Source organism: Mastomys coucha, unplaced genomic scaffold, assembly GCF_008632895.1.
Source record: "Mastomys coucha isolate ucsf_1 unplaced genomic scaffold, UCSF_Mcou_1 pScaffold12, whole genome shotgun sequence".
In the NCBI taxonomy this organism is placed as follows: Eukaryota; Metazoa; Chordata; class Mammalia; order Rodentia; family Muridae; genus Mastomys; species Mastomys coucha.
In genome coordinates, this window is record NW_022196894.1 from 89,384,017 (window position 1) to 89,404,226 (window position 20,210).

Genomic DNA, 20,210 nt, shown 5'->3' on the forward strand with positions numbered 1-20,210 from the left:
GAAAAATGATTTAGTCAGAGTCTTGGATAATTTCAATTAAGATAACAATACTATGTAAGGGAATTTGAAGTTGGGAAAAAAAGACACTTAGTCCTTATACATAAAACATTATTCTTAGACCTACGGTTTCCTTTGGTATATTTATTTTTCTAGGAATTATACACAGTATACAGTGAGATTATATCAGCTTCTACTTAAAAAAAAAAAGAAAGCTATCTTACTGATTTATTTGTAATTTGCATGCCTTATCTACTACTGATCCTTTGAATGTGAAAAAAATGTAAATCCTTGTATAATATTTTATAAAAAAATTATGTGAAATAACTGGAAGTTAGGTTAAATGATATTGGAAGAAAAAATAGTGTGTTGATAGAACTGAGTTCATGTTATAAACAAAACTCGAGTAATTGCACAAGGCTTTTGTTCTGTGGTTAAGCCCTTAACAAATATGACAGCTAAGAACTTCCTTTAAAAAGTTAAAATTACATCTGTTTAGCACAAGGGCTTTGTTCCATTTTATAAAGAAACTGTGATGCTAATGACCTACCTAACACATGCTAGACCACTGAACTACACTTCAGCCTTTGCCTTAGTTTTAAGAGGTGGACTGACAGTATTTTGGGGGAAGGGCTTATGGTAATAAATGTCTATAAATTCAAATTAGCTATATACTGAATGTATATCAATATTTTGGGCTCTCAGGACCAAAGCATATCCACGCCCAACTTTGCTCCTTGTGAAGCATGTCGATGAGAAAGAGCCATAGAGATTCTTGTGGTGCTCTGCTTGCTGATCCACAGATAAGCTCAGTACTCTGGAAGTTAGAGTAATTATCAAGTAGAGTCTGATGAATTAGTAAAGTTAAAACCTACCATCTAAAATGAAGTGGCTTGTTAGTACAGACTACAAATGATAAGTTCATAATGAAACTCAACAGTTACAGTTTGATATTGTAGAAGATACATAGATGAAATCAGTCAGAATTTAGTTTTGCCTCTGAATACTTGATAACTGACTTACCTTAAATGTCTTCTATTTTCCAGGCGTGCCCCCTTTGTCTTTTGAATCTTCTCATTTTCCAAGAATCTTAATATATAGACTATTTGTTTATTTTTTACATGTAGCATCTAAAGATATAGAAGCTCCTGAGAGTATAGGGATTGTGGTAATGTGGGATAATTATCTATGTTTTCTTTCTTAGCCTGTGGACATTTCAACAGCAATGAGTGAACGGGCACTTGCTCAGAAGAGACTCAGTGAGAATGCATTTGATCTTGAAGCCATGAGTATGTTAAACCGAGCTCAAGAACGGGTATGTGGCTTTTTTTAATGTTTAAATGAGAATTTCACTAACTAGATGCCTGAGTCAGGGTGTGTTAGCAGGGACTGGAGACTCAAAAGTTTATATGTGCTGTTTTATATTTTATACTTGTTACACTTTGTTCATAGTAACTTACAAAATGACTTGACCTAATCACTAAGAAAATGCTAATTACATACTATGGCTAGAATTTACAGTCTTAGGTGCACATAGAGTGCCCATAACTCTAAGAGGTATAACTATTACTTTCCATGTTTCAGCAAACTTGCAATACTAGGTATGCATTAAATACAGTATGAATGGCCCTTGATTGTATTATACACTGGGTGTTGGTGAGCGATGTCTACTTTTTTAAAAATAGTTTTCTGTTGATCATTTTCTATATTATGTCATAGATGGTATAGATCATTATCCTATAGGAGTAGCCAGAGGTCTAGACTGTCTTGGCATTTATTTGAATGCCTATGTATGATAGGTCAGGTGGTAAAGACAGAGTTTTGGCCATAAGAGCATTTTTCCATCTATCTGTTATTTTAAAGAAAGAGTGTTACACTGATAATTTTTAGTTAGAGATGCATTAGTATATTTCATGGAATGCTATAAAACTTATTTGGAAGACTTAGAAAAAACTTCAAACTTTAAAAATATCATTATTTGGCCATTTTAGGTACCAAATCCTTTTTTCCTCAGTGAATTAAACTGTTACCAGTGTGGCACTTTGATCAGATCAATAATTTTACTGAAGATGGCTTCTTTTTCCTCAGATTGATGCCTGGGCTCAGTTGAACTCTATCCCTGGGCAGTTCACAGGAAGTACGGGAGTGCAAGTCCTGACACAGGAACAGCTGGCTAATACTGGTGCCCAAGCCTGGATTAAAAAGGTACACAAACTGTCAAAAAATACAAAGCTAAGTTGTTTTGTTTGTTTGTTTTATAATAACACATTAGAAGTGCAGAGGCAGGTGACTAACCCAAGTTCCTGAGTAAGTCTACTGTGTGTGTACTCCAGGATGGACACTGAAGACCACTGGGCTGAGATCCTGACACACTCAATGCCAATGTATAACTTTATATCTGGAGGTGGTTGTTTAATATTTTTTGCTGTTGGTTTTGGTGGGGGGGTTTCCTTAACTCTTTGAATGCTAACTGTAGCAGATGCTGTTCAGAATATTCCGCAGTTCCTGTTGGACTACTAACCTAATCATTTCAGAGCAGTGCTTCTCAACAGTTCTCATCATGGGATACTTTATTACAGGTTTAGTTTTGGTGGATCACTATCCCCAAGAACCCTTTGCCACCCTAATATTCCATTCCTGTCCTTGTCCTCTCATAGTGCCTGCACCCGCTTATAAATGCCTTTGCTCCTGCCTCTTATGACGTCTAGCCCCAGGTCCCTATGTGGTGGTCAGCTATTAGATTCAGCAAGTGGTTGGGAGGCCCTAATTAGTGCTGCATGTGGTAACCTTGTCATGGGACTGAGAGGCTGGGTGGGGGGGAGGGTGGCTTGAATGTGGGGTGGGTAGTTGTGAAGGGGGTGGTAACAGGGTGGGATGGGCTGGAGATAACTATCTGTGGACCACCATTTAGGTCCTGGTGGCCTCTGGTGATCCACAGGCTCAATTTGAGAACCACTGACTTCATGAAAAAACAGGATATGTAAGACCTAAAATCAAGGGAGAGGACGGACATCTCATGCTGCGAAGATGTAGGTGCACCTGGTCTCAGATCCCTGCAGTGAGATTTGTCAACTCCACCTACGGCTACCTCATTGTTGGGGGAGTCTTAGGTGGTTAGAAAGGGGTTTTCTGAAGAAACAACGTCTGCTGAAGGGCTGTGGTTTGGTTGGACGGGTGATGGGAAATTTGTTTCAGGAAACTGGGAGGCTGCGTGGTCTCTTGGATTGGGAAGGTTTCTTTGTCCTGCTGTACTCCTGACTCCTTGTATGATCCTGGGCAAGTAATTCCTTGGAATTTGTGTCTCCCAAGTGTCAAGGGGCTAGAGACAGGTTCTTGTAACTGCCCCAGAGACTGGCGAAGTGAAGGGTACTTACTGTTTGTAGAACTGGAATGAGTGTTATTCATGGGTGTGCTCAATTTCTCAAAGATAAAGTTTTGGTTGCCTTGGACATTTAATACCATAACAGTTTCATAGCAGAAGCATGACCTGCGATTCTCTTATTAACAGATTAAGATAAGGCACCATACATCCTCATTGTGCTTGCCTGGTTTTCCCCTTAAGAAATAGTTGGACGAATATGTACCTAGGGGTTGGTTTTGGAAAAAAAGGAATAATAATAATAATAGTAATTGGGTTTATTTTACATAGTAATACTTTGTATAAATTATGAAAGTGATAGTTGAAAAGTAGGGAAGAATTTCGTGTTTACTTGTTTGTGACATTGGATTTAAAACGGGTCGATTTAGATAATAATGATCAAGTTTCCTACCACAGAGCCCCATGTCCAATCCTCCCTCATTCATCTGGTCTTAAAGCTGGGTGTTAATGATTACAGGAAGTTAGACACAGTTTTTATGCACAGTGCTTGGTACAAAGAAGCTTCTGTAAGGGCTTTCCCTGTAAAGTTGATGTGTTTAAAGATAAAGAGCAGGTAAATGGAAGTGAGTTTCCAAGGCGAGGCTTTACTTCACACATGGCTCCCTAAAAGACTTTGCCCAAAATATATTTTTGCTGTTTTTCAGTTTGTAAGTTGTTAACTAGAACCTTTAAAATGACTTTGCTTTACATTTTGTATAGAATATAATCTGAGAAGCAAATCATTTTGATAAATTATGTGTTCATCAGACCAAGGTTTACATTACAGAAGTCAGCACTAAAAGGAAAACAATTTGTATGTACTGAAGAATATCTGCTTAATGAAAACCAGAGGAGCATTATTTTATTTAAATAGGCCAGTACATTTAGAAGTTATTAGGTAATAATTTCATCGATAAGCTTTGTTTATACCCATTAACCATGTTCAGGAGATATTGAAAGGCTCATTTGGCTTTTTCTTAGACCAGCACTGCCATTGTGTATGAAAATCCACAGGGAATGCCAACTAATACCCTCTGTGTTCTTTAGTTTATATTAAGAGAAATATTTCATCAATATACTCATTCATTTACTAATGAACATTTAAAAGGTAATTGGTTTTAAAGGACCTTTATTTTCTCAAATAACTTAGGACTTGATTTCATAATAATTGTTGGTTATTGTGTGATCTCATTAGATTAAGACAGGTTTTTATACTGGGGATAGAGGGATACAAAGATAATAGCAAACAGAAGCAGAGTTGGAAAATGGGGTTAATTGGGAATTTATATTGTACTCTGTCTGTACAGTTGCCCTTTTTTTTAGGAGTGTTTCCTGGAAAAGAGGGGGAGATGAACCTGGAAGTAAGTAAAGTCATTCTAGGTGTGTAGCATCAAGGCAGTTGATATCCAAGCATCAGCTAACTTTTTTCTTTATACATCCACAATGCATGGCCTGCACCAAGTAAGGAACTGAACCAGGGGTCTGTGTTTACCTCTACAGCTGCCTCCTTCCATCAGAGCACCTTGTTGAACTTAATGTCTAGTCACATGTCATTGGCATGTTTTCTCCCCAACATTTAATTATAAAGCTGGGAAAGAAAGTGTATGTATTTTACTGTACTGTAAAAACATAATTGCTAAGTATTAGCTTACAGAAAGAATGAAGAATAGTGCATACTTGCTTGCTGAGCTACCAAAACATTTGAATAATTTTTGTAATGATTAGATATATATATTTGGCACAGCATTAACTTAAAATGCTGTAATGATTGGAAATAAAACATGGTTCAGAGATGTTTCGATTAGAAACAAAACCAAACACACATAGTTCAACAGCAGAATTCATCACTGGTAGATGTGCATTGATAGTTTTTAAAAAGAGGCACTGGACATTTCTTAACTGGAGATCACTGACTGCTGACCGTGCTAGTGCACACAGTTGTGCAGCTTAGGACATTAAGTGGTTTGCTGCTTTGATGGAAATTATGGTTCAGTGGGTTGGATACAAGAGAGATGATTGTTCACAGAATAACCTGTGAACTTTCACCCCTCTGTATGGAAACTTGTTTCAGGGCCAAATCCTTGTAGCTGTCTTCTTGCCCCGGTCAGTGCCAGCCGTACTATTCCCAACACTGCTGCTGCCGAGGCCTAGGTATGTAAACGTTTAAGGAGTTTCTTAAAAGCCTTTTAACATCAGCCAGGTTTTACAAGAATTCAGATTTGGTATACTTACAGGGTATTTTATGTGATTATCTTCCAACTTATTTACATGTAAATTTGTTTCATAGGGATTTTCTAAGTAAAAATATTAATATTTGCCTTATAATAGAATGGGGAAGAAAACTGGATGACAACTGTATGTTTCTTCAGTGTCCAAACTATTTTAAAACAATGTCTAGGATTTATTCATAAATTAGGTATACCTGAGCTAATACATTGACTGTTTTAACATTGCCTTCTTTTTATTTTGCAAGCTAAGAAGAGATACCAGTGAACCTAAATAGTGGACGAAAACAGGAGTGCTCTTGTTGTTGTTTTTGGAGGGGGGCACCGAGGGGTACTGTTAACAATTGCCATTTGACTTTGAGAGTGTTGGTAATTACAATTAGAACATGCTACAGGACATATTGAGTATACATTTGACTTTGAGAGTGTTGGTAATTATAATTAGAACACGCTCAGGACACTTGAGTACAGAAGGACTTAGGTGAATGCTTTACAGATCTAGAAGGAAGACTTCCTTTTCTTAAGTTACCACTAACTCTGTATTTCAGTTCTAACTGGAAAATGGCGCCATTTTACCTTTTTTTTTTCTCCCCCTTTGGATAGGATCAGTTCTTAAGAGCAGCCCCAGTAACTGGAGGAATGGGAGCTGTTTTGATGAGAAAAATGGGCTGGAGAGAAGGAGAAGGATTAGGAAAGAACAAAGAAGGAAATAAGGAACCCATCCTTGTTGATTTTAAGACAGACAGAAAAGGTAAGTTCTTTCTGAAGTTTATACTTTTGGTCCTTGTTTTTGTTCTTACTAGAGACCACATAGGCTTGCTTTTTTTTTTTCCTTGCTACATTTATTTATTGTATGTGGGTGTATGAATGATAATTATATTGCAAACACCTTTACCCATTAAACCATCCTCCTGATCCTTCATCTATTTTTTTTAAAATGGTTTGTATATGTGGGTGTTTTGTCTATGTGTGCCCATAGAGCCCAGAAGAGGGCATTGTATCCCCTATAGTTGTGAGCTGCCATATGGTTGCATGGAATCTAATCGGGGTCCTCTGGAAGCCACGGCTTGCTAACAGTTGAGCCATCTCTCCAGCCTGTTTTGTTGTCTTCTGAGACTGGGGGTGGGGGTGGGGTGTCTTGGGTGGCCTTGAACTTGCAAGTACCATCCTGCCATGACCAGGCTGCTATCCAAAGAGGAATCACAACAAGCTGTTAGCTGACTTCACTTGTTTAAGACCTTAGGTATTTAAAATAGAGGCTGGGAATGGTAGGACATGTCTTTGATCCCAGCAGAGGCTGGGAGATCTCTTATGTTAGAGAGCTTGTTCTACTTTCAAAGTTCTACTATAGCCATGGCTACAAAGAGGAATCCTGTCTTTATTTTATTTTATTTATTCATTTATTTATTTATTTTTTTGAGTATCTATCTTAAAGCCCAGGTTGGCCTTGAACTTCCAATTCTCCTGCCTTAATCTTTCCAAAATTTTGGATTATAGTCATGTGCCACCATACAGTTCAGGCCTGATTTTTAAAAACTTGCCAAGAGTCCATTCAGTGTGTCTGTTTAAAGACACATTTGCAGTTTAAAGACACGTGGAAAGTAGAGTACAGTTGGCTTTCTGACATTCTCCCTGTGTTGTGGCCATTTACTGGGAGGTGTTATCTAAGAACGTAGGAATTTGTTAGGACAGCAGGTACTGACTAGGATAGAGGGTTTCGTCTGTCTTCCTTTGGGTTTTGAAGGACCATACTCTTTACTTCCTGTTTTAAAAGACAAATTTGTAAAGTTACTTGTAGTTAGTAGCGACCACTTTTTTTTTTTTCTCCCCCAAGACAGGGTTTCTCTCTGTATAGCTCTGGCTGTCCTGGAACTCACTCTGTAGACCAGGACGGCCTCAAACTCAGAAATCCGCCTGCCTCTGCCTCCCAAGTGCTGGGATTAAAAGCGTGCGCCACTACCACCCAGCTAGCCACCACTTCTTAGACTTTAACTCTGCGATGCTGACGGTTACCTGACACTTGTCTGTACACTTACACTTATGTGTGCTTATGTCACGTTATTCCTCAGGCACCACCTTCCTTCACTTGGGAAATGGTCCTACTGGCCTGGAACCCACTAGGGACCCCACCTGCCTGTCTTCCAAGTGCTGGAGTTACTAGCCTGTGCCCACACAGCTGGCTTTTCTGAGCTCAGGCTCAGATCCTTATGCAAGCCCTTTGTTGACTGAGCTATTTTTCTAGCCCCTTAAATTTTATCTTTTCATGTGTATATGATTATAAAGGAAATATAAAGTAAGCCAGTTTTAATATAAATCTGAGTATTTTAGTTAAAGGTATAGGTTTTTAGGTTTCAGTAGTGAGGTTTATCTTTTCTCCATCTATATTACATTTTTTTAGGTAGAATAGTAAATTTGCCCTTTCCCCCCCTTCTCCTTTTAAGGTCTTGTTGCAGTAGGAGAGAGAGCACAAAAACGGTCTGGGAACTTCTCTGCTGCGATGAAAGACTTGTCAGGTGAGAACAGCTGTGCTGAATGCTTTTTACTTTTACTCATACCTTCAATTCATAATTCCTTGCAGAGTTGGTGGAAATCTATTATAACTAGTTGGGTTTTTCTCTACAGGCAAACATCCCGTGTCTGCCTTGATGGAAATCTGTAATAAGAGAAGGTGGCAACCACCTGAATTTCTCTTGGTCCATGACAGTGGCCCCGACCATCGCAAACATTTCCTCTTTAGGGTAAATATGAACTTATATACTAACTACATATTCATGCTAGAGGGTTAAGGGATGAGTGTGATACAACCAATATTAAATATTCCGTGGGTGGGTCATAAATGTGAATATGTGGGTAAAGTGGGTTTTTAAAAAAAGGGTACAAAGTTAAAGGGGGGATGGGCAAAATGTATTTTCTAGTGGAATGTGGGGGTGCTTTTATTAGAGCCTTGAAAAAAAGTATGGAGACTTGCATTTATTTTGTGGTTTCCTTTTTTAAATCATTTGCTGCTTCTGGGCTGAGATTAATTTCTATAATAATGGGGTTTGTAATTTGTAAGTTATTTTTAGAATTTAGTGAAAAAAGCTAATAGATATTAAAGTTTGATGCTGTTCTTATTGTATGTTTTTCTTGAATAGGTATTGAGAAATGGAAGCCCTTACCAGCCCAATTGTATGTTTTTCTTGAATAGGTATTGATAAATGGAAGCGCTTACCAGCCCAGCTTTGCCAGCCCTAATAAGAAGCATGCTAAAGCCACAGCAGCTACTGTGGTTCTTCAAGCAATGGGCCTTGTACCAAAGGACCTCATGGCTAATGCCACTTGCTTCAGGAGTGCCTCACGTAGATAGATTTGAGGTTTTATATTAATCATTTCAGATAATTTTACTCTGCATCACAATGTATTTCCTCCTTAATGTTGTAAATATTTCACAATTTAAGACATTGTGTAAAAAGCAATCTGTACAAACATCTCCAGGCTTTGGTTTTTGTACCATGGAAATTGTATTTAACCATACAGGGTTTTGGTATGTTTATATTGTTTACCTTAGTGATGTATTTGTTTAAGTGGCTAACATCAAAACAGTTGTTTGAGGGCGTCAGTAATATTCAGTGTGGAATGTTAAATATCGCTTTTATACTGTATTTTGTACTATGATGTAACTTCCCTTCCTTACGGCTAGGCTGCTGTAACACTTGCCTGTAATCAGTGAAGGGCTGTGCACCTTGTACTATTTCACAATGGGTTCTGCTGGACAGATACTGGGCCAGTGTTATTAAGGTAATGAAGCAAGATCTGTTCCACAGGGCTAATGCCACCATCTCCCCCTTTTTGTAGAGATTATGAAAAGAAGTGATACATTGTGTCATGATCAGTACTAAGTCCTGCATTCCCATTAAAGCCACTTGGGTCATAAGAAGGAAGTCAAAATGGAAGTTCAACTAGAATTTTACTTCAGAGGCCAAGTACATATTTAGTATGGCTTGAGTTGTGATATAGTTTTACTTTGATGTGCATTTTGAATTTCAGCTACACCTAGATAGACGTAAATAATAAAAATGCTGTAACCGACTTATCTAATAAAAATTGGCAACCAGCCACTATTTTGTTGACTGAGAAAGTTTAAGTTTATGTTAATTTTTTGGGGGTCTGATAGAATATTCATGTGTACTACAGTGGTATTCATATGCTATGTCTCTAAACTTTATTTTCAAAAGCTTAAGGCCCAAATACAAACTTCTCTGGAATAAATGTGGTGTCTTATTCTCTGGCTTCTATGGAACACATATAACTAAGCACTATTTTTTCTTACCCAATTCTTGTGATTTCTATGCACGTTTATTTAAAAATACTGAGTTTTATACACACATGCAAACACACATTACCTGTAAGCATACTAAATAGTAAGTTTACATGATGAGCACTCAACACTTAGATGAAGTACAAAATAGCCTACCCTCTGACTTGACACATGTGACCAAACATAGTTGAGAACAGGAACTAGAAATCATTTAGTAAAAATGCTCATTTCCCTAAGTCTTTGAAGAACTCACTGTTGGTCTGAGGTACAATTATAGATGCCTCTGTTCTGAGCATTAGTCTCAATTGGAGTAATTGCTGCAGGTAATCTCAACTGTAATAAAACACTGGCTTTTCAGGTTACAATAAATTGCAGGGATAGAAAATTCTTATTTGAATTATCTGAGGTATTAAGGAAGCACCTTGCATCTTCATCTCTGAAAATGTAGGAAAATAATAAAAGCAAAATGTTGATTTAAAACCTAGTGCTATTGCATGTAATAAGTTAATATAAAAATGTTTAGGAACATTTCAGTATTTTAAAATATATTCTTCCAAATGAACTTTAAAAGCCAGAGGCCTACGAATCTTGAATTTCCTTGCTAGGAAGCTTTTTCCTCAGATTCCTTTTAGGCTTACTTTGGTATTCAGGATCTCCAATTTAAAATGTAGTCACTCATTTCCACATTCCGTAAGGATGACTTCCCCAGCACTGGCATTTGACTGAGCTGCTCCAGGGTTTTAGGGTGCAGCCCACAGTTAGCAAGGTCCTTATGAGCAACTTTCTGCAGAAACACAAGTCCACATCCATAAAGCACATTAGTTCTTGAACACCAAGTTTTTGTTGTTTTGTTTTTAAAAGATTTATACGAGTACACCAGAACTGTCTTCAGATAAGACCAGAAGAGGGTATCAGATCCCATTACAGGTGGCTGTGAGCCACCATGTGGTTGCTGGAAATTGAACTCAGGACTTCTGGAAGAGCAGTCAGTGCTCTTAACTACTGACCCCATCTCTTGCTTGGAGCACCAAGTGTTTAATAATTCCCATTAAAGACTTGCAAATAAATGGCTCAGTCAATCACAGCTAGAAGATGACCCTAATAATTTATGCAGTATGAAAATCCTAAATTAGCCAGTCTATTAGACTTGATAGATACCAGGCCATTAAAGGACTGTTAACAACTATCTTAAAAAGTCTAAAAAGACAATCCAAAATAAATTAGTAACTGAGGCTTGAAGATGGTTTAGTGTTAGAGCACTTGCTGTACAATTGTGATAATCAGAGTTGGGGGCTATCTAGAAGGCACGTGAGTGCTGGCCAGACATGGTTTGCACTTGTAATTGCAGTCTTTGAAGGTGGCTCAGAGACCAGCTAGCAAGACTAGCCCTTGTTAGGACATTCGGATCTTGATGAAAAGACCGCACTGATGAATGAGGTAGAACAATGGTACAGTGTGAGCTCACTTCCTCACTGGTGTGCTTAAATACATGCAAAACTGCAAGTTACATACACATACATACATGAGAAACAGGAAAAACAGCTGGGGTAAATTGTGTTTCTATAAACTACAAAGGAATCGGGAATTAATTTCAGCTGTGAGTGCAGTAAGTACTATTTAGGTTTGGGAAATATTTAATACTGCCTAAATTTACCTTATGCACATATGGATATCAATTTGTCACTTTTCTAACTTGATAAAAATATGGCATAAGAAGTGACATTTACCCCCCAGCAAGAGGATACAGGGTATAACTGGGTCTACTTACTCTATCCAGCTCTTTATCCAGTGACATGCCAATATTGAATACGGCAGTTGGCTCATGTGCATACAATCCAGCAGAGAATGACCCTCTCTGTGAAGACCGGAGCAGCATGGTCATAGAATGCAAAGCATGAGGCATGACAGGACCTGTGATCTCCAAACTAAACTTATCTCTGTATCCTGAAAGAGCTTGTGTCTTCACATTAATGCTTCGTGCCTTCAGAAAATTTTAAAAAGTCATGATACAGGAAATGAGTAAAAGGGATTTGACATATGTCACCTAGCTCTCAAGTTTTTATTTTTAATGGAGAAAGCAAAAAACAACTACTAGCAATGTGACTTGGGTCAAGCTGCTTGTCTAGTAGGCCTCTTCATGCAAGCACAGTTTTCAACAACAAAGCAAAGTTTGCAACAACAGTTTAAAAATATGAAAATTTGTTTAGACACTATCAATATATGTACATACATACACACATTTTTTGAGATAGTGTCTCACTATGTAGGTCTTGCTGATCCTTAACTCACTGAGATCTGCTTGCCTTCCATGTGCTGGGATTAAAGGTATGGCCACAACAACTGGCCTTGTGTTTTCTCAAATGTATGTACACCCAGTTGTACTTGCTATCTGGGGAGGTAAGAAGGCATCAGAACCCTTGGAACTGAAGTTACCAATGGCTGTGTGAGTCACCATGTTGGTGTGGAGAACTGAATTTGGGTCTTCTGCAAGAGCAGCAAGTGCTCTTAAATACTGATCCATCTCCCGAGTCCCTAGAATTATTTTTTAAAAATTGAGAATTTGAGCTAGGAATGGTGGACCCGCCTTTAATCCCAGCACTCAGGAGGCAGGGGGATCCATGCGAGCATGAGATCAGAGTGGTCTATATCCAGGACAGCCAGAATTAGAGAGACCCTGGGTTTAAAAAGAAACAAGCCAAAAACAACACAAAGAGTTGGATGGACTGCATGTAGATGAAGTAAACTCTCACCTTAAGCATTTGCATTGAGGCTCCTCGGAAGGCTACTGGGGATAAGAGAGTGGGTGGGAGACCTGCCTGTGCACCTGAGGGAGCAACCAAACTCTTGCAGTTGATCAAAAAATTGAGCAGTTTGAAGGTGTTGAGTCCTTTCACCAGTACGACAGACTCAGGTCGGTGATCCATTTGTACTTCCTGTTTTTCTTTACGTCTGAAGACAACAATCAAGGAAAGAGCAAAAGGAACCGACAGCAGTGCAGCCAGCGGCCTGGGCTCGAGACCTGGGCTTCCCAGTCCCATTCATGGTTTGAATGAAATGCAGACCATCTGAATATGATAGAAACCAACAAAGACTTCATACTTGAGCAGCAAGGGCTGTCTTAAACCAGTGTTAGGGTCACTAACTCGGTGGAAGTCCTTAACAGAAAAGATACAGCTTGATAGAGATCACGTCTGGCTTCTTAATTTGGTCTTGCACGCCTATCTCTTCCAGCCAAGAAAAACTTTCCTCTTCATCTTCGTCACTGCCTGCCTGCTCCCTAGGAAAGTGCTATAGTTAGAAGCACATACTCACAGAGTTGGTACTCTTACAACCCAACTGCCCTGAGTTTGAATTAGACAATTCATAAAAGTGAATATGCAAAAGGTTTTGTAATTACATACTCCTCATATTCCAGGCTTGGTTCTCGAACTTTCTTCTTATGGCCACTTTCTTCTAGTAAGGGCAGAGAAAATTCAATACCTACATCAGAAAATATAATCCAATTTTTTCAATTAATCAGGAGTGTCCTACTATTGGGGTACATAGACTAGATTTTCTATAAAAAGGGACTTGTCTCTATCCTTTCTGCCCTTTCTAGATCCACTAATTGATCAGATAACATGGTTTTAAACTTATTAAAGGAAAAGTTAGATGATTTGTAGTATCAAAGGATCTAGGACTGGTGAGAGGGTTTAGTGGGCAGAATCTGCTAAGTTTATGACATCTGAGTTCACTTCCTAGAACTCACATTATGGAACAAAAGGAGGACTCTCTGAAACTGTCTTTTAACCTCTACATGTGTGCCACGGTATGTGTGCGCCCACAGAAAGACATAAATGCGTACAAAATAAATGTACAGTCTTGTTTTAAAAAGCAGAGTATATTCAGTAAGACAGTGGCTTACAAGACCTAATAAGTGCTTTACCTCAGAGTTCAAAAAAGGAAGCATAATTAACTTCCAGAAATGTTTAAGAGACAACTTTAGCAGCAGGGAGAAAAAGAAAACTCTAAAAAAAAATATATCTCATAAAATATTGATGACCGATTAGTAAAAAATGTTTCTTTTTGTTTTTAAACGCGTATGGCTGTTTCTATCTGGGTACCACTTGTGTGTCTGGTGCTTACAGAAGGCACATTTGATCCCCTGGAGCTGTAGTTAGATGGCTTTTAGCCATCATAGGGGTGCTGGGAATCAAACCCAGGTCCTCTCTGTAAGAGCAACCCATGCTCGTTAAACACTAAGCCATCTCTCTCTCCAGCCCCTAAAACTTAGCATTTAAGGCGAGAGGAATCTTCCACTTTAAGCCGCAGCTATTACCTTCATTTCTCATCGCTTCTCTTAAGCCTCTTGTTGTAGGGGATATGAGCGCTGTCACCACACTACTTCCCGCCAGTCCTGCTGCCCGGAACAGGACAGTGAATTGATAGGAGCAGACATAGAAATAGGGACAAAGCTTTGTCTTCAGCAGGTTATACAGAGACGTGAAACTCACGGACCTAGGAACAAAGGAAGGTTTTTCAGGTGTTAAAACATTTTAAACTCGCCGGGTGGTGGTGGCGCACACCTTTAATCCCAGCACTTGGGAGCCAGAGGCAGGCGGTTTTCTGAGTTCGAGGCCAGCCTGGTCTGCAGAGTGAGTTTCAGGACAGCCAGGGCTACACAGAGAAACCCTGTCTCGGAAAAACACACACACACACACACACAAAACATTTTAAACTCAATTCTGTATTAATTTATTTAATAATTAATTTCTTAATTTTATTCTGACACATAGATAAGAACACAACATAAATGTTTCAAATACTGAATTGAGTTTCTGAAGCTGTGTAAATTTGCATTTTAGGGCTGCAGGTTTTCTTTCAAGCATAGTTTTTACTTGGTTGCAAACCATGAACAACTTCTGCTGAGCAAGCAGGACTGACGAGAAGCTGCAGGGCACACCTTTTGCGGTTTGTCCAGGACATACATTATACACTGCATTATACATTATACAGCTGATAACGATCAAGCTGGGAAAAAGCAAATGTAAATCCTGGCCATTACGTTTCTGACAATGTCTATAAACACAGAGAGCTGTTCACCATCAGCCCTTCTGGTGACAGCCAAACACGAGTGCCCTGTGTGCTACTGCACGCTCGCCTCTGCTACAGACCAGCTTACCAGTCACTCATTAAAGCATGTTGTAGAGTTTCATCAGCTGACCATGGACTTGTCTTTGCAGCCATTTTCCTATCAGCTCCAATTCGAGGGAAGAGTGGCAGCCATGAAAAGGCAGGGTGAAGCCAGTAGACCAGAGCCTGCTGGAAGGCACAGCGCAGCGCAGTGGACAGTTTGGGATCCTAAATTTGGGTGGGTAGAGTGGGTAATTTTTACTCACCACAAAGATAAAATTTCACTAGAAACACTGACTATATCGCACACTTAATCTAATAAATTTCCTAAGAAGATTTTTATTTTTGGTTGGGGGTAAATGGCACACACCTTTAATCCTAGCACTTAGGAGGGAGGCTGACCTATGAGAGGCCAGCCTGGTCTACATAGGGAGTCCCAGGAAAGCTAGGACTATGTGGAAAGACTCTGCCTCAAACAACCCCACCACTCCCCAAAAATGATTTTTATTTTTATTTTTTTGTTTGCCTGTACATTATAGGTACCAGTAGAAGGCCTGGAGCTGGAGTTCCGAGCAGTGTGAATGTGGGTTCTCAGGAATAACACTATTCTCTCTTAAGCACTGAGCCATCTTTGTAGCCCAGTCTAAGAATTTTTAATGCTATAATTATAAGGGAGATCTTAGCAACTGTTAAAAGGTTAAAATGCAGTCTACATTTGCTTTCTGGACAGCACATACTGTGATGACCCTGCACTGGAGCGAGCACACTCATGGGGATGGGTCATTCTGTCTCTGCCTTCCCTGAGAACAATGGCAAGTTACTGGATGATAGGAAGGGGGTGTGTACAAGGACATACATGCTCTTTCCACAGGAACAGCACCAAATTCCCCCAGGGGAAGAGCATCCTTCCCCCTGGGAACACAGCCTCAAAAGTAGTGAACCCCCGCTAAGTACACACTGTCCTGATTTATTTATCCAGAAATACAACTCAAGTCCTATTTGAAGCAAACCCTTACAACCTAGTTTGCATTGATGAGCTGCTTCAAGGTAATTAAACTACTCTGAGGCCATTCTAGAACTCATTTATTCTTTAATTTATTGAGAACCACAGTATGACCAAGCATAGTGGTACATGCCTTTAATACCAACACTGGGGTGGCAGAGGCAAGCAGATCTCTGTGAGTTCGAGGCTAGTCTAGTGTACAAAGTGAGTTCCAAGACAGCCAGGGCTACACAACACAGTAAGAGCCTGTCTCAAAAACAGACAAATTTAACAAACAAAACCACCACCACCACCACCACCACCACCACCACCAACAACAACAACAAAAATGAAGAGTATGTTCTATGTAAGAAACATCAGTAAAAATTCATCAGCTATTGTAATTCAATTGTTTATGTTTTCTTAAAAACCTAAGAAAAGCCTGGGCAGTGGTGGTGCACGCCTTTAATCCCAGCACTTGGGAGGCAGAGGCAGGTGGATTTCTGAGTTCGATCGAGGCCAGCCTGGTCTACAGAGTGAGTTCCAGGATAGCCAGGGCTACACAGAGAAACCCTGTCTCGAAATAATGAAAAAAAAAAAAAAACCTAAGAAAAGGATGGTTTAGAGCAGACACTACCTGTCTACACTACTGCTCTATGTCCAGTCTCTACCTGTATTGAGCAGGTCTTAACCTGGCAAACAGGAAGTAAAAGTACCCTTTCGGAGAGATGCCAACTTCTGGATTCTATCTATGTCAGAAGAACAGCTTACGTTGAGGAGAGAGCCTTCTACGCTTAATTTGAAACACTAGCATAGGCTGACAGGTGCTGCAGATTAACAGCATTACAGAAGCCTGAGTTTGGAACTCGGGACCCAGACAACATGTTGAGATTGTGGTCTGTCTGACTGTGACCCCAGGACCGAGGAGAGTGGGACCAAGAGAGTTGCTGGGCTGGCCACCAGACTAGCTAAAAAAAGTGAGCTCTAAGCTCATAGAATCCCTGTTTCAAGGCAACAAGGCAAAGTGAGAGACTGGGACACAGGACTAGATCCTTAGGCTCTGTCCTGATACCTGTAATGTGCAGTACCCCTCCCACAGGTGCACGGGCACACACACACACAGGACTAGATCCTTAGGCTCTGTCCTGATACCTGTAATGTGTAGTACCCCTCCCACAGGTGCACAGGCACACACACACACAGGAACATACATCCCTTCCTCTCAGGACTCTTTCATCTCAGACTTACCTGTAAACTCTGGGGTAAAGTAACTTGTGTTGCCCTACAATGCTGGACAAGTCCTTGGGCTTCTTCCTGTGCTTTCAAATGCTCTGCCCAGAAGAAGGGCTGAGAAGAGGTGAAGAGGAGCCGGGTTTTAACACTCCAGTCCACAGGTAACTCATCTGAAGACCAAGTGTCTGATTCAGACGACGATACACGTTGACTCTGAGAAAACAAGGAACACAAAAATTACAATTTCAAGGAAATTCTTTTAATACAGAGATCTCAGTTCTACTCTTGATTGCTAAATGCCAAAATTTATGAATGGTCTAATATTAAAAATGTATTATACCAGCCGGGCGGTGGTGGCGCATGCTTTAATCCCAGCACTTGGGAGGCAGAGGCAGGCGGATTTCTGAGTTCGAGGCCAGCCTGGTCTACAGAGTGAGTTCCAGGACAGCCAGGGCCATACAGAAAAACCCTATCTTGGGGCAGGGGTGGGGGGAGTTATTATACCTGAAAAGTCTGGAAGGAGATAAACTAAGCTAGTAAGAGAGGTCTCAGACCACGGAGATGCCTCACTGGAAAATAGCACATGCCACTAAGCCTGACAGTTGAGTTGGAGGGAGAGAACTGACCTGAGAGGACATAAAGTCAATGAGCAAAGCCAGGTGGAGGCAGGGCTGAAGGGTTCACTTCTGAGTTTTCATATTTCTGTACTACAGACAGCAAAGTAGAAATTTTTCCAGTATCCATCTTCCACCCCTAAGAGAGGGTTTCTCTGCATGGCCCTGGCTCTCCTGGAGCTCCCTCTTGTAGACCAGGGTGGCTTTGAATGCAAAGATACACCTGCCTCCGCCTCTAAGGCCAGCTGTGTTCTCAGTATTTACAAGAACCTGGAAGTTCCTGGAAGTCTCAGAACCACTGAGACTAAGGGCTAAGCTCTTTCTTTAGCTTTAGCAATCTTGGTAGAACTTTTAAAGGGTTTTAAAAACATTACCTGCTATTAAAAAAAAAAACATAGAAAGAAAAAAATTTAGTCAACCTGCTGCTCAAGTCCACACTGTCCACTCTAGAAGGACTTCCTCAGGGAATACCATACAGCATCCTTTCAGGGAGGTTGCCTCCACAAGACTATGCGAGCACTAGCATGGGTTCCCAGTGGAGCAAACTGCATCTCCCTGTAACTATGGGGGTGGGCGGGCAGACTGCTTCTCAACACGTGGGCTTGATCCCTAGCACAAACCAGGCTTTGGCCACTAGAGCCCACATGTATTATCGAAATAATCACTCTCAAGTTTCTCTTTTGTTCTCGGAGAAGGCTCTCATGTGTCCCAGGCTGGCCTCAATTGTCTGTGTATCCGAGAATGCTATCAAACGTCTGACAATCCCTCCTTCACTCCAGTGAGACAGTTTCAAGTGTGCAGCATCATGTCCATGAGATTCATGTGACTCTTGGGGATCCAGCCCCCAGATCTCTGCACATTAGGCAATTCTTTTACACAGAGGTACAGCCCCAGACTTTGAACTTCTTCCTGAAACTATGTTTTTCAAGAGAAATGCTTTTGAGAAGTACATTTATTAGAATATACATTATGTTCAGCATTTTGAAAGTATTTCCTGGGCTAAGCCATTGAGACGGCTCAGAAGGCAGTGGCACTTGCTTCTGAGCCTGACTGACAACCAGAGTTCAACCCTTTGCTCACGTGGTGGAGGGACTGACCTCTACACACACAATTGTGGCACAAACCAGAAATGTAATTTTAAAAAGTACCTGGGACAGTTCCGTGCCAGTTCTTTCCTGAGATGACGCCTCCTCCCACAGCAAGTTATTTTCTTCATTAGAATCTAGAAGCTGAGGTTAAAAAAAGAGTTGTCCTTTTAAAACCTAAGTGATGAGGGAATGTGAAATATGTAAGGGCTCACCTGGCACACCATTTTCTCAGGAGAGTGTGTGGGAACTCACATCCATACAGTACCAACATTTGTTTCACTTCAGATTTGTGCCTGAATTTATCTAAACGGGAGGAAAGGCCAGACTTTGACGCATTTAATAATTGATACACAAATCTTAGACCAAAAGATCCACAATACTTTATGGGTAAAACCAACATTTGTAAATTGTGACCCGATTTCTCTTCAACAGTCTTCCATGTCCACAGTAATTTCAAGTGCCTGAGGAAAAAGGTCTTGAAGGATGGTGAGAAGGCAGATTCTGTGGCTTTCCATCCCAGTTCTCAGGACTTTTCGAGCTACCTTCCCGTGTACCTTCCCTAAGTCCTCCTTTCAGGTCTTCGAGGGCAGCCACCCCCAACCCCCGTCCCGGCTCAGGACATCAGGCTGCGGCGGCTGTTCGCGCCCATTCCCACCCCTGACGCCCGGCGGCTGCCCGACGCGGAGACTCACCGGGCCCGGCGCTCCCTGAGGACCGCGGAGCGGCTCTTCGCGGGCCTCGTCAGCGACTCGCGGCCGGTTGTCCAGGCGGGCGAAAGGGTTCCTGCGGGCGATGGTCGCGGCTGCGCCTCCTCGGCCGCCCGCGGTCGGGAAGGGGCGCAAGGGCAGCCCAGCGGCCAGCGCGGCGCGGCGGGGCGCGGGCTCCGGCAGTGCAGAGGGCACGGCGGCACCGTGGTCCCGAGACCTTTTCCGGCGGAGCCGCACGATCTCAGGTGGCCTCTTGAAGCTAGGCGAGTAGCCGGGCACCGAGACAGCCATTGCGCAGCACCGAAGCTGCTCCGCAGCCCTGCCGGGGCTTCCCGCGCGCTCCGGCCCCGCCCAGACCCCGCGCAGCTCACGGACTGGAGGCTCCCGAGGCCCCGCCCCGCCGCGGCCCGCCCGGACGGAGCATGCGTGCCAGGTCGTGCCGCCCCGCCCAACAGATTTCCTGGTGGCCGCTTCCGGCCGGGCGCGCGCAGTGGGGGCGCCCTTTCTGCTGCGAAGCCGGGCGTCGCTGAGAACACTTCGCCAGCGCGCAGCAACCCGTAGGGCCCGGAAAGGGATTAACAGTGCCAGCTCGGCAGC

General features: G+C 41.5%; 2 protein-coding genes across 6 annotated transcripts in view; one reads left to right on the top strand and one right to left on the bottom strand.

The window, feature by feature from the left end:
- Positions 1 to 9,828, top strand: part of Son (SON DNA binding protein) — a 31,311-nt gene extending 21,483 nt beyond the window's left edge. Inside the window, 6 exon segments of the mRNA XM_031364395.1 lie at positions 1,202 to 1,312; positions 2,086 to 2,202; positions 6,184 to 6,331; positions 8,022 to 8,093; positions 8,203 to 8,318; positions 8,768 to 9,828. Coding sequence (XP_031220255.1) covers positions 1,202 to 1,312; positions 2,086 to 2,202; positions 6,184 to 6,331; positions 8,022 to 8,093; positions 8,203 to 8,318; positions 8,768 to 8,926 — 723 coding nt within the window. The 3' untranslated portion in view covers positions 8,927 to 9,828.
- Donson (downstream neighbor of SON) overlaps positions 1 to 19,997 on the bottom strand; it is a 23,629-nt gene extending 3,632 nt beyond the window's left edge. The window contains exons 1-11 of one of the 5 annotated variants that reach the window (XR_004116834.1): positions 19,599 to 19,997; positions 18,967 to 19,047; positions 17,220 to 17,417; positions 15,039 to 15,217; positions 14,196 to 14,374; positions 13,279 to 13,357; positions 13,050 to 13,154; positions 12,628 to 12,826; positions 11,646 to 11,858; positions 10,516 to 10,661; positions 2,028 to 3,581 (exon numbers count right to left, since the gene is read on the bottom strand). Coding sequence is in view for 3 of the 5 variants with exons in the window: in XM_031364407.1 (XP_031220267.1) it covers positions 10,524 to 10,661; positions 11,646 to 11,858; positions 12,628 to 12,826; positions 13,050 to 13,154; positions 13,279 to 13,357; positions 14,196 to 14,374; positions 15,039 to 15,217; positions 17,220 to 17,417; positions 18,967 to 19,047; positions 19,599 to 19,904 (1,677 nt within the window). In the remaining 2 variants the exon portion in view is untranslated. Of the gene's footprint in view, positions 1 to 1,020; positions 3,582 to 9,896; positions 10,662 to 11,645; positions 11,859 to 12,627; positions 12,827 to 13,049; positions 13,155 to 13,278; positions 13,358 to 14,195; positions 14,375 to 15,038; positions 15,218 to 17,219; positions 17,418 to 18,966; positions 19,048 to 19,598 lie in introns of those variants that run through there. The other 4 variants (XR_004116833.1, XM_031364407.1, XM_031364406.1 and 1 more) reach the window with 4 other exon arrangements.
- Between the last annotated feature and the right edge of the window lie 213 nt (positions 19,998 to 20,210).